At 47.2% G+C, this 13715-nt stretch overlaps 1 protein-coding gene across 1 annotated transcript in view; it reads left to right on the top strand.

Annotated features, from left to right (window-relative positions):
• Window positions 1-977: 977 nt before the first annotated feature.
• RAB40B (RAB40B, member RAS oncogene family) overlaps window positions 978-13715 on the top strand; it is a 42303-nt gene continuing 29565 nt past the window's right edge. Inside the window, exon 1 of the mRNA XM_063080893.1 lies at window positions 978-1226. Within this exon, the coding sequence (XP_062936963.1) occupies window positions 1085-1226 (142 nt within the window). The 5' untranslated portion in view covers window positions 978-1084. The remainder of the gene's footprint in view (window positions 1227-13715) is intronic.

Genomic DNA, 13715 nt, shown 5'->3' with positions numbered 1-13715 from the left:
CAGCCTCACCAGAACCTAAATCAACTAACCGCAGTAGATGCTGTAAGCTAAACTAGCATTCCGAAGTAAGCACGTTCTCAGGTCTAAGTGAACGCAAATGACAGAGACGAAGACCTTGACTCCAGTCGCTTTTGTCACTCCTCTTCCACTCCCTCTTCTCCCCCGTGCCCCCCCAAAAGCCGGAATGGGGCTTAAAGGGTTCCCTTCACCTCCGCAGCGGACCCTCCCCGAGGCAGGGTGGAGCGGACGCAGCGGCGGACGCCGGGTCTTCAGCGTGTTCGAAGATGACGCTCCGGGGTGGCGTCCCCCGCAGGGAGCGTAGCGGAGCCGCAGCGCCCCCCGCCGGCTGCCCGGACCCGCGCCACGTAAACGACCGCGCACAGGCGACAGCCCGTGCGGAAGGTCCCCGCCCTGCCCGCTCCACCGGCGCCCGCAGACACACGCACAGAGGCGCGCCACGCGTGCCACGCTGCGAAAGGGACGAGGGAGAGGCCTGCGGAGCCGGGGCGGGGGACAGGGACCCCTGGGCCAGGCGGCCCGCTGGGTGCTGGGGCCTTCCCTGCTGCGCGCCCCGCCCCCGGCCCAGCACCCGGGGTGTCCGCACAGGCAGGGAGGGGGCAGGCGCCGAAACCCCGCACCGACTCCGGCCGCCCGCGGGAGCGAGTCAGTCGCGCGAACCGGCGCACGCGGGAGTGTAAACACGCGGCCCGGCCCCCGCTCGCCCCGCCCCTCCATTGGCTACCGGGGCAGAGTCCCCACCCCTGCCCCGTCTGACTCCGCCCCCGCCCGGTTTCCGGACCCCCATTGGTTGCGTTGACAGCGTGCCCCCGGGAAGGGCGGGAGGGCGTCAGCTGGAGGCGGAGACGAGAGAAAGATGGACGGGCACGTCAGCCAATGACAGCACCCAGCCGCCCCAGCAACCGCGGCCCACCAATGGCGGGCGGGGCGGGGCTGGCGCTGTCAGGCGCCGCGGCGCGGCGGGTGGCGGTGGCCGACGCGGGGCCCGCACGGCACTTCTCGGGCCGGCCGCAGCCTGTGCGCGCAGCCCCGGGGCTGGCATGGGCGGGGGCGCCGGGCCGGCACGATGAGCGCCCTGGGCAGCCCGGTCCGGGCCTACGACTTCCTGCTCAAGTTCCTGCTGGTGGGCGACAGCGACGTGGGCAAGGGCGAGATCCTGGCGAGCCTGCAGGACAGCGCGGCCGAGTCCCCGTACGGACACCCGGCGGGTGAGCGCGGGGCGGGGGCGCCGAGGTCGCAGGGCCCGGGGAGGGTAGAGGAGGAGTCGGGGGTGCGGGGCTGAGGGGACACGGGAGAAGAGGGGCCCGGGGAGGGTAGAGAAGGGGTCGGGGGCGCGGGACTGGGAGGACAGGGGAGAAGAGAGGCCCGGGGAGGGTAGAGGAGGGATCGGGGCGCGGGGCTGGGGGGACAGGGGAGAAGAGCGGCACGGGGAGGGTAGAGGAAGGGTCGGGACCGCGGGGCGGGGAGGGGTCAGGGCGCAGGGCGGGGAGGGTCGCGGGGCGGGGAGGGGCGGGGGCGCGGGGCTCCGAGAGGAGCGCCGGGCGCGGGCCGTGGAGGGTTGCGGGGCCGGCCTCTGTCTGCCTGGGTCCGGCCCACCCCACGCGGGCCGCCCGGTGCTCCCCCGGTTCCGCTCTTAGGGGACCCGGCGCGCGTCCCCCATCCTTTCGCCGCGTCTGCGCGCCGGCCGGAGCGAGCGAGCGAGCGACTGGGCAGGGGCCTGGGGTCCTCCCGACCCGGGGAGACTGGAAGTGGAGGGGTCGGGGGCCGCCGCCCGGGGCGCGCCGCCGAGGGTGGCCTCGAGGGCGGCCGCACGTGCGCACGGCGCGTTGGGAAGGACGCGCGGCCCGGACGGAGGTGGCAGGGGCGGCGCAGCGCGCACGGCTCCAGGGTGGTGGCCCCGCGCGTGGTCGGACGGGAGGGAGAGGTGACGCAGGAGGCCAGGGTCCCTGGCGCGTCCGACGGGCTCCTCGCCCTGGTGGACAGGCCGGGAGGGGAAGGAGCCCCAGTGACTCTGGAGAGTCCGGCCGGGGTGGGGGAAGGAGCCACCGACGGAAGGGGCGAGGGGCTGGGAGGGGCAGAGCGCCCGGAGCTCGAGGACAGCGCGGGCGGAGCTGTTGCGGGGCCTCGTCCGCGTGGCTGTGGAGGACACCTGTGCGTTTCCCTTTTAGCGTCACCTCAGGGCCGTCGACCCGCAGTTGGACGCAGACCCTGTCGCTGCGTCCTGCCGCTCTGTGCCTCCGGGACTTGTGTCTGGTTCCCGGGACACAGGAGGCTTCCTGCGAGGGACCGTCAGCTCCCGGGGCCAGCGCGGCCGCCCTGGGGAGGCGGAGGACTCCTGGGTCCGGGTCCCTAGAGGAGATGAACTTGATCTTGATGGGGGGAGAGGGGGCGCAGGGCATCCCCGAGGGCAAAGGTTACGCGGTAGGACTCCAGGCAGGCCACGTGGGGACCGAGGGATGATGTAAAAGGGAAAAAGTGGGCAGGAGGGAGCAGGGTGCAGAGCAGGGGATGACCTGCAGGAGGCGTCTTAGGAGAGTGGTCTGGCAGCGGAAGGGGACAGTCTGGCTTGAGCTCCTCCTTAAGCTGCACAGTATGCAGGAGGCACCTGGACTCTTGTGAAAGTGCAGATCCTGCTTCTGCAGGGGTGGGGCAGGGTCTGAGATTCTGCAGTTCTGACTAGCTCCCCGGGGACGCTGATGCTCCTGGTCTGGCCCTCCCTTTGGATAGACTTTAGAACATGTGGCTATTTACAGTGAAGGTAATTCAAATGAGATAAAATCGAACGTTTGCATTAGCCACGTTTCAAGTACTCAGCAGCCCCATGTGGCTTAGTGACTTCTGTGTTCAGCCGCACAGCGCTGCCTGGAGTTTAAACTCCTGAGGGGCAGGGGCTTTATCCACAGTGTCCTCAGGGTCTGGGGCTCAGCGAAGGATGAGCCATAGCAGAGGTAAAGGAATGAAACACTCAGCTAAATGTAAGCCCAGAAAGTGCGTGGTGCTCTAAAACCTGTGTGTGTTTTGGGGAAACAGACTGCTGGGTGTCTTGAGTTCCACAGTACATGACTGATGTGGGGCACATATGAGCAGGGACAGGAACAAAGGGTCTGTAAAACTTCCTCTGGTTGGGTTGAACAAAGGCTCAGGGATGCTTCTGTTGCATTACTTTCTTTTTGTTAAATGCCAAACTGAGGACTACTAAAAACAACCAGTAGTTAGTGCTTTTCTCTTGGCATAGAGGGAGCATTTAGGCTAAAAGTACGCTTTCCACAAAAAGTTTTGTTATCAACTTGGTCTGAGACTCCACAGAACCAATATTATGGACGTACCCCTTGTTGGTTCTTAATTTATCAAATATTTCTTTTAGGGTTAAGAAAAGCGATTAAGAAAAATCGTAAGAAGTTGGGATCATTATGTCTTTTTGTTTTGTTTTGTTTTGTTTTGTTTCGTTAAATGAGATGTTTCAGTGTGAAACTATCGGCCGAGGGCATCTGCCGCTTCACAGTCCTGAATGTTGAAGCCCTGCAGTTATTTTCACATTGCCCAGGTTTGTGCTGTAACACCCACTTCTACATCGTAGCTGCAATGCACACGGTTGCTTCCCCTTAATTCAACATTCAAATGGATTCAGTACTCACCGAAGTCCTTTTACCATTGCTGTCTCTGGGTTCTTTATTTTGCTGTCCCTCCTAATTAGCTGGATTTCATTATCAGTCATTTTTTCAGGAAGGACTCATGAGTATTTCCTGAGTATTTTCATGTCTGGGAATGTCTGCCCATTGCCTTTATCTTTGAGCAGTATGTGGCTGGATATGATATTCTCAGGTTTTATATATATATATATATATATATATATATATATATATATAATATATATTTTTTCTTTTATAAGATGACCGGTAAGGGGATCTCAACCCTTGGCTTGGTGTTGTCAGCACCACGCTCAGCCAGTGAGCAAACCGGCCATCCCTATATAGGATCCGAATCTGTGGCCTTGGTGTTATCAGCACCACACTCTACCGAGTGAGCCACGGGCCAGCCTCTCAGGTTATATTTTCTTCCCCTCAACACTGTGCAGCTATTGTTCCACTATCCCCTGGCATTGTCTGTTGCCGTGGCAAAGCCTGAGGTCAGCTGACTTTTCCCATGTGGATGATTTGCCTCTTCTTCATGACTTTCTGGAGAACTCTTTCTTTTTGCTTCATAGTTCGTTAGCTTAACCAGACCATGTCTCAGAGTTGAATGTTTTGTGTTAAACTTATGGGACGCTGTGTGCTCTTTGAATTTCCAGGAGAGAGAGAGAGAGAGAGAGAGAGAGAGAGTGTGTGTGTGTGTGTGTGTGTGTGTGTGTGTGTGTGTGTGTTTTATTTTGTTTTTAACTTCAGGGGAATTTACTTTATGTCCACAAAATATCTTCTGTCACATTTCATGGTGTCTCTACTTCAGGGACACCAGTTGTATTAGTTTTCTATGGCTGCTGTGACAAATTGCCACAAATTGAGTGACAAAACCACATAAATTTATTATCTTACAATTCTGGGGTCAAAAGTCCAACACAGTCTCACTGGGATAAAATCAAGGTGTCAGCAGGGCTTTATTCTTCTTTAGAGTCTCTAAGGGTGAGTCCGTTTTCTTTCCTTTTCCAGCTTCTAGAATCCACCTGCCTTCCTTGGCTCATGGTCCCTTCAAAGCCAGCAGTGGCTGGTTAAATCCTCACATCTCATCACTGCAACACAGATTCTTCTGCCTCCTTCTTCCACTTTTTTTTTTTTTTTTTTTTTTTTTAAAGATGACCGGTAAGGGGATCTTAACCCTTGACTTGGTGTTGTCAGCACCACGCTCAGCCAGTGAGTGAACCGGCCATCCGTATATGGGATCCGAACCCGGGGCCTTGGTGTTATCAGCACCGCACTCTCCCGAGTGAGCCACGGGCCGGCCCTCCTTCTTCCACTTTTAAGGACCCTGTGATTACATTGTGCCCACCCAGATAATCCAGGATAATGTCTCTATTTTAAGGTCACCTGATTAGCAAACTCAGTTCCATGTGCAACCTTAATTCCCCTTTGCCATGTAACCTAACATATTAACAAATTCTAGGGGTTAGGTCATGGGCATCTTTGAGGGGGCCGTTATTCTGCCCACTACACCAATTATCCTTATGTTGGGCCATTTTTATCTGTCTTCCATATTCATTCATGTTTCTCTAATTGCTTTAATCTTTTTGTCTCTCTCTTCTGAATTTCTGGGATTTTCTTAAACCTTTCCTATTTGTTGGTAATTGTAAATCTAGTAAACTTTCTAATTTACTTATTAGTTCAGTAATAATGTTGTTTTGGTCTCCCATTTTTTCTTAGTTTTGCAATTTTCCTTTTTTTAATTAAAAAAAAGTTTTTAATTTTCTTTCATTAAAAAATATCTTCTTTTAACTTGTATTTTACCAAGTTAATTTTTTCTAGTCAGTTGGTTCAGGCCTAACTTAATGTTTTCATTAATTTGTTCTACTGCATGAAGTAATTGGAATGGACTTCCTTCTGTTCCTTGCTTTATGTTTTCTTTTAGGTTGGATTCTTTGTCTCTTTTTCCTTTCCTTTTTTAACTTGTTGTTGGAGAATGATATACATACAGAAAAATGCACATATTGTAATTGCATAGCTCAGTGGATCTTCTCAAACTGGACACACCCATGTAACCAGCACCCACATCAAGAACCACAGCACTAGCAGCCTCCCAGAGCCCCTTGTCCTCCCTTCCAGCCACTACACACCCTGTGGGGTGACCATTACCCTGATTTCTAACAGCATGGGTTTGTTTTGCCTGTATTCATACAGTGGAAAAGTGGAACCGTGTGTGCTCTTTTGTGACCGCTTCTCTTGCTCCCATTATTTGTGTGAGATTCTCCCGTGCTGTGTGCAGCTGTAGGTGGCTAATTCCCATGGTGTATAATATCCCTTGTGCGACTATACCATGATTTATTTATCCATCCTGCTGGTGGTGGGCATTTGAGTGGTTTACAGTTTCTGACTCTTATGATTTGTTCTGTTCTGAGCATTCCTAGTATGTGTTTTTTGCATTTCTGTTGGAATTTACCTAAGTGTGGGATTGTTGAGTGTTAGACGTGCATATATCTGCAGAGATTTAACTTCCATAGATACTCCCAAAATGTTTTCCAATTTACACTCCTATCAGCAAAATAGGAATGTTCTAGCGGCCCATGCCCTCACCAACACTTGGTACCTTCTGGATGTGCATTTTAGTCATTCTGGAGAGTGTGTAGTCTGAATTTACATTTCTCTGACGGCTAAAGAGATTGAGCACCCTTACATGTATTAATTTGTACTTCCTCTTTTATAAAATGTCCAAATCTTTTCTCGGTTTTTTCATTTAGGTTGAATTTTTTTCTTTGATCAGTAGGAGTGTTTAAACTACATTTTGGCTGTGAGTCCTTTGTCAGATGTACATGTTATGGGCATCTGCTCTCATCTGTGCATTACCTTTTCACACTGTTAACTGTACTTTTGGGTGAACAGAAGCCCTTAATTTTAATATAATCTCAATATCAATGTTTCATGATTAGGACTTTGGGTCCTGTTGAGCAAACCTTTGCTGCTCCGAGGTAATGAGGATGTTCCCTTTAAAACCTTTATTGCTTTCCCTTTGACGTGGATAGCAGGAATAAGGTCCAAGGGAGGGATTGAGATGCATTTTTTTCTAATAGGACATACAACTGGATAGACCCCTCTGTTCCCTGCATTGCACAGCTACCCTGCATTGTTGCAGCCTAGGGACGGCATGTGCCTCAGTCTGGGTCCGTGCCCTCAGCCAGTGTGTCTGTCCTGTGCACATGTGACACGGGGCAGGCTCTTTACCCTTGGCTGGTGGGTTTACCCTGTGCTGGGCTTGCGCAGCTGCGATGCTGTGTTTTGCTGCATCTTGCTCATGCTTAGGTAACTCCACCTGGACATTTTCTTTGCTCTGATACAGTTTGGTGAGGCCTGGATTCTCCATCCTGGACATTTTCTTCTTGGACCATAGTTGAGGATAAGGGTCTTGGGTGTGGACCCTATCCTGCAACCTGAGAGCACAGGGAGGAGGCAGGAGGGTGAGCTCAGACCGTGCAGACCCCTTGCCCATTACCCAGGGGAGGTGTCTTCCCTTCTGCAGTGACACCTCACACACGCTGGTGCCCCCAGGTCCCTGGTTGCCCTGGAACTTCACTTCTGTCTGATGGGTAGGTCCTCAGTTCAGCCTCTTCTCCCCTTGGAAGTGGAAAGAAAAAAGCATCACAGTCTGGCCCTGGGGGATGAGGGGAGGTCGGGGCACGGCGGGGCTCTGCCTTTCTGCTCGTCCCTGAATCTCACGTTTGTCCTCTTGGCCTCCAGTTGGTGACATTTCCAGCACCAGGTGTGACCCTTTCCTTCTCTGCTGAGTTTTCTGCATTTTGCTAAGTTTATTAGTGATGGGGGGGTAGGTAGATGGAAGTGGCACTGAATGCTACCATCTCTTGCTTCCCAATGTTTTTCCCAGCATAAGAGACTCAGCATTTTCTCCATCTTCCTTTTCCGAGCAGGAAAATCACCTTTCCTTCTCTGCTTCACTTTTGCTAAGAGCTGATAATGATAACTCCTACTTACTGAGAGTATAGAAGAGTCATCTCATGAGATAGGCTGTATTATTAGCCCCAGAGAAGGAGAGTAACTCCCTCAAGATCACACAGCGTGCCTGGAAAAGCTGGGGTGCAGACAGGGGAGGCTGGCTCCGAGCTGTGCTCCCCACCACCCACTCTGTAGACCCTCTGCTCTTTCAGATATAATGTTCAGAAAAGGCTCCGGAGGGGTGTCTTTTCTCCCTGACAAGGAGCATCAAAGTCCCTCTATTTAAAGTGACCCAGTTGGGGTTTTCTCCTTCCTCTCTGCCTTTGACAAATATTCTGCCAGGAGATGTGCGCACCCTCTCCCTGCTTCTCTGGTTCCGCAGACAGTGGTGGATTTGCTGATTTACACAGCAACTCTGCCGGTTTCCCTTGGCAACCACCTTAAGATTTAAAACACGATTTATAAAGTCATCGTTTTCAAGTTTGAACTGAAGGTCGAATCGTGCTTTATCCTACTTCCTTGGTATAACTCCTGAGGAAGAGATGGTTTTCTACTTCTTTAACTCCCACTTGTAACCACACAGTAAGTTTTTTAAATTCACGAAGTTTTAAAAATTTGTCATAAATGCTTCCATGTGTTTGAAAATAATAAAATTGCACCTGTATCAAATTTTCTTCTTAAAAGCCCTTAATTCAGCCCCACCTCCCCTGTGTCCTATCAGGTCTCCCTGCTGTGGTGACTGCCCCTTTAGTCTGACCTTTAACCTCTGCAGCCCCCCAACCCTATGTGAGCCTGATTTTGGATGACAGGCAGGGAGGGGCTCAAAATGAGCCATCCCAGGTTTCTCCTGGGCAGAGGATCAGCTACCAGGGCTGGAGGTCCACCCATGGCCCCTGCATCCTCTGTCATCAGGCCATCCACTGTCATGGCTGCGGGATGGACTCAGCTGGAGCAGGCGTAGACCTTCGGTGCCCACTTCGTCCTGCCCAGCCCCACGGCTCGCTCCTCCTCCTGCCCCAGAAGCACAAGGTGCACAGTGCTGGGTGTGAAGAGAGGCAGCGGGAGCCGCCTCAGGAGCAAGGGCAGGATCAGCTGGTGTTTGCAGGCTGTTGGCTCCCTTCATCTTAGATGTTTTTAACCTTTGTTACAAACTTTATTTCCAGGCTTCTTCAGCTTAATTAGCTGCAGAGAATGAATTGTGTACAAGCAAAAGCCTGAAAAGAGCTACAGTGTCCAAGGGGCTTGGGCTTAAAAATATTAGAGACGTAGGTTTTGTCAGATTCATAAACAAAACAATTTTTTAAAAATTAATTAATTAATTAATTAATTAATTTTTTCTAATTTTATTTTGTCGATATACAATGTGGTTGATTATTGTGGCCCATTACCAAAACCTCCCTCCCTCCTCCCTGTCCCCCCTCCCTCCCAACAATGTCCTTTCTGTTTGCTTGTCTTATCAACTTCAAGGAATTATAGTTGTTATGCCCCCCCCGTTTTTGTGTGTGTGTGTGTGTGTGTGTGTGTGAATTTATTTATTTATTTTTAGCTCCCACCAATAAGTGAGAACATGTGGTATTTCTCTTTCTGTGCCTGACTTGTTTCACTTAATATAATTCTCTCAAGGTCCATCCATGTTGTTGCAAATGGCAGTATTTCATTCGTTTTTAGAGCTGAGTAGTATTCCATTGTGTAGATATACCACATTTTCCGTATCCACTCATCCGATGATGGACATTTGGGCTGGTTCCAACTCTTGGCTATTGTAAAGAGTGCTGCGATGAACATTGGGGAACAGGTATACCTTCGACTTGATGATTTCCATTCCTCTGGGTATATTCCCAGCAGTGGGATAGCTGGGTCATATGGCAGATCTATCTGCAATCGTTTGAGGAACCTCCATACCATTTTCCATAGAGGCTGCACCATTTTGCAGTCCCACCAACAATGTATGAGAGTTCCTTTTTCTCCACAACCTCGCCAGCATTTATTGTTCAGAGTCTTTTGGATTTTAGCCATCCTCACTGGGGTGAGATGGTATTTCAGTGTAGTTTTGATTTGCATTTCCCAGATGCTGAGTGATGTTGAGCATTTTTTCATATGTCTATTGGCCATTTGTATATCTTCCTTAGAGAAATGCCTACTTACCTCTTTTGCCCATTTTTTAATTGGGTTGCTTGTTTTTTTCTTGTAAAGTTGTTTGAGCTCCTTGTATATTCTGGATATTAATCCTTTGTCAGATGTATATTTTGCAAATATTTTCTCCCACTCTGTTGGTTGTCTTTTAACTCTGTTAATTGTTTCTTTTCCTGTGCAGAAGCTTTTTAGTTTGATATAATCCCATTTGTTTATTTTTCCTTTGGTTGTCCGTGCTTTTGGGGTCGTATTCATGAAGTCTCTGTCCAGTCCTATTTCCTGAAGTGTCTCTCCTATGTTTTCTTTAAGAAGTTTTATTGTTACAGGGTGTATATTTAATTCTTTAATCCATTTTGAGTTGACTTTAGTAGATGGTGAAAGGTGTGGGTCTTTTTTTTTTTTTTTTAAAGGTGTGGGTCTAGTTTCATTCTCCTGCATATTGATATCCAGTTCTCCCAGCACCATTTGCTAAAGAGGCAGTCTCTTCCCCAGTGTATAGGCTTGGTGCCTTTGTCAAAGATCAGATAGCTGTAGGTGTGTGGGTTGATTTCTGGATTCTCTATTCTATTGCATTGATCAGTGTGTCTGTTTTTATGCCAGTACCATACTGTTTTGGTTATTATACCTTTGTAGTATAGTTTAAAGTCAGGTAGCGTTATTTTTTTTTTTTTTTGCTCAGCGTTGCTTTGGCTGTGCGTGGTCTTTTGTTATTCCATATGAATTTCTGGATAGTTCTTTCCATTTCTGAGAAAAATGTCATTGGAATTTTGATGGGGATTCCATTAAATTTGTATATCACTTTGGGTAGTATGGACATTTTCACTATGTTGATTCTTCCAATCCAAGAGCATGGGATATCTTTCCATCTTCTTGTATCCTCTCTAATTTCTCTCAGCAGTGGTTTGTAGTTCTCATTATAGAGATTTTTCACATCCTTGGTTAACTCAATTCCTAAGTATTTTATTTTTTTGGTGGCTATTGTAAATGAGCTAGCTTTCTTGATTTCTCTTTCTGCATGTTCACTGTTGGAGAATAGAAATGCTACTGATTTTTGTGTGTTGATTTTGTATCCTGCTACTGTGCTGAAGTCATTTATCAATTCCAACAGTTTTTTTGTAGAGGCTTTAGGGTGTTTGATATATAGGATCATGTCATCTGCAAACAGGGACAGTTTGACTTCATCTTTTCCAATCTGGATGCCCTTTATTTCCTTCTCTTCTCTAATTGCTCTGGCTAGTACTTCCAACACTATGTTGAATAGGAGTGGTGAGAGTGGGCATCCTTGTCTAGTTCCTGTTCTTAAACGAAAAGCTTTCAGCTTTTCCCCATTCAGGATGATATTGGCGGTGGGTTTATCATATATGGCTTTAATTATGTTGAGATACTTTCCCTCTACACCTAACTTATAGATGGTCTTTGTCATGAATGAGTGCTGAAGTTTATCAAATGCTTTTTCAGCATCTATAGAGATGATCATATGGTCCTTGTGTTTGAGTTTATTAATATGGTGTATCCCATTTATTGATTTGCGTATGTTGAACCAACCTTGCATCCCTGGGATGAATCCCACTTGATCGTGATGAATAATTTTACGTATGTGTTGCTGTAGTCTGTTTGCTAGTATTTTACTGAGGATTTTTGCATCTATATTCATCAAGGATATCGGCCTGTAGTTTTCTTTTTTGGTTATATCTTTACCTGGTTTTGGTATGAGGATGATGTTTGCTTCATAGAAAGATTTCGGGAGACTTGCGTCTGTTTCAATCTTTTGGAATAGTTTGTAAAGAATCGGTGTCAATTCCTCTTTGAATGTTTGGTAAAATTCTGCTGTGAATCCATCTGGTCCTGGGCTATTCTTTGTTGGGAGCTTTCTGATAACAGCTTCAATCTCCTTTATTGTTATTGGTCTGTTCAGATTTTCTACATCTTCATGGCTCAGTTTTGGGAGCTTGTGTGTGTCCAGAAATTTATCCATTTCCCCCATATTTTCAAACTTGTTGGCGTATAGTTGTTTATAGTAGTCTCGAATGATTCCTTGTATTTCAGATGAATCAGTTGTTTTTTGGGTTTTTTTTATTTTATTTTTATTATTATTATTTATTTATTTTTATTTTGTCGATATACATTGTGGCTGATTATTGCTCCCCATCACCAAAACCTCCCTCCCTTCACCCTCCCCCCTCCCCCCCAACAATGTCCTTTCTGTTTGCTTGTCATATGAACTTCAAATAATTGTGGTTGTTATGTCTTATTCCCCCCCCCCGGTTTTTGTGTGTGTGTGTGTTTGTGTGTGTGAGTGTGTGTGTGAATTTATATATTAATTTTTAGCTCCCACCAATAAGTGAGAACATGTGGTATTTCTCTTTCTGTGCCTGACTTGTTTCACTTAATATAATTCTCTCAAGGTCCATCCATGTTGTTGCAAATGGCAGTATTTCATTCGTTTTTATAGCTGAGTAGTATTCCATTGTGTAGATGTACCACATTTTCCGTATCCACTCATCTGATGATGGGCATTTGGGCTGGTTCCAACTCTTGGCTATTGTAAAGAGTGCTGCGATAAACATTGGGGAACAGGTATACCTTCGACTTGATGATTTCCATTCCTCTGGGTATATTCCCAACAGTGGGATAGCTGGGTCGTATGGTAGATCTATCTGCAATTGTTTGAGGAACCTCCATACCATTTTCCGTAGAGGCTGCACCATTTTGCAGTCCCACCAACAATGTATGAGAGTTCCTTTTTCTCCGCAACCTCACCAGCATTTATCGTTCAGAGTCTTTTGGATTTTAGCCATCCTAACTGGGGTTATTGGTCTGTTCAAATTTTCTACGTCTTCACGGTTCAGTTTTGGGAGCTTGTGTGTGTCCAGAAATTTATCCATTTCCTCCAGATTTTCAAATTTGTTGGCGTATAGTTGTTTATAGTAGTCTCGAATGATTCCTTGTATTTCAGATGAATCAGTTGTAATATCGCCTTTTTCATTTCTAATTTTTGTTATTTGAGTCTTCTCCTTTTTTTTGTTAGCCATGCTAATGGTTTGTCAATTTTATTTATCTTTTCAAAAAACCAACTTTTTGATTCTTTGATCTTTTGAATTGTTTTTTGGTTTTTAATTTCATTCAGTTCTGCTCTGATCTTAATGATTTCTTTCCGTCTGCTAACTTTAGGTTTGGATTATTCTTGTTTTTCTAGTTCTTTAAGGTGAAGTGTTAGGTTGTTCACTTGTCATCTTTGTATTCTTCTGAAGTGAGCGTTTAATGCAATAAATTTTCCCCTCAATACTGCTTTTGCAGTGTCCCACAGGTTTTGGTATGATGTATCATTATTTTTATTAGTTTCAATAAATTTTTTGACTTCCTGCTTGATTTCTTCTTGGACCCATATGTCATTAAGTAGAATACTGTTTAATTTCCATGTGTTTGTATAGTTTCCAGAATTTCATTTGCTATTGATTTCTACTTTTAATCCATTGTGGTCTGAGAAAATACATGGTATAACTCCATTTTTTAAAAATTTGTTGAGACTTGACTTGTGACCTAATCTGTGATCTATCCTGGAGAATGATCCATGTGCTGATGAGAAGAATGAATATTCTGAGGCTGTTGGGTGGAATGTTCTGTAGATATCTGCCAAGTCCAATTGGTCTAGAGTATTGTTTAGATCTTGTGTTTCTCTGCTGATTCTTTGCCTAGATGATCTGTCCAATATTGACAGTGGGGTGTTCAGGTCCCCTGCTATTATGGTATTAGTGTCTATTTCCTTCTTTAGGTCTAATAGAGTTTGTTCTATAAATCTGGCTGCTCCAACATTGGGTGCGTACATATATATGATTGTTATGTCTTCTTGATGGATCAGTCCTTTTATCATTATGTAGTGTCCCTCATTGTGTCTTTTTATGGTTTTTAGTTTAAAGTCTACTTTGTCAGATATAAGAATAGCTATGCCAGCTCGTTTTTCTTTTCTGTTTGCAT

Source organism: Cynocephalus volans, chromosome 16, assembly GCF_027409185.1.
Source record: "Cynocephalus volans isolate mCynVol1 chromosome 16, mCynVol1.pri, whole genome shotgun sequence".
NCBI lineage: Eukaryota > Metazoa > Chordata > Mammalia > Dermoptera > Cynocephalidae > Cynocephalus > Cynocephalus volans.
The sequence above is the reverse complement of the archived record's forward strand: the minus strand, read 5'-3'. Positions and strand labels throughout refer to the sequence as shown.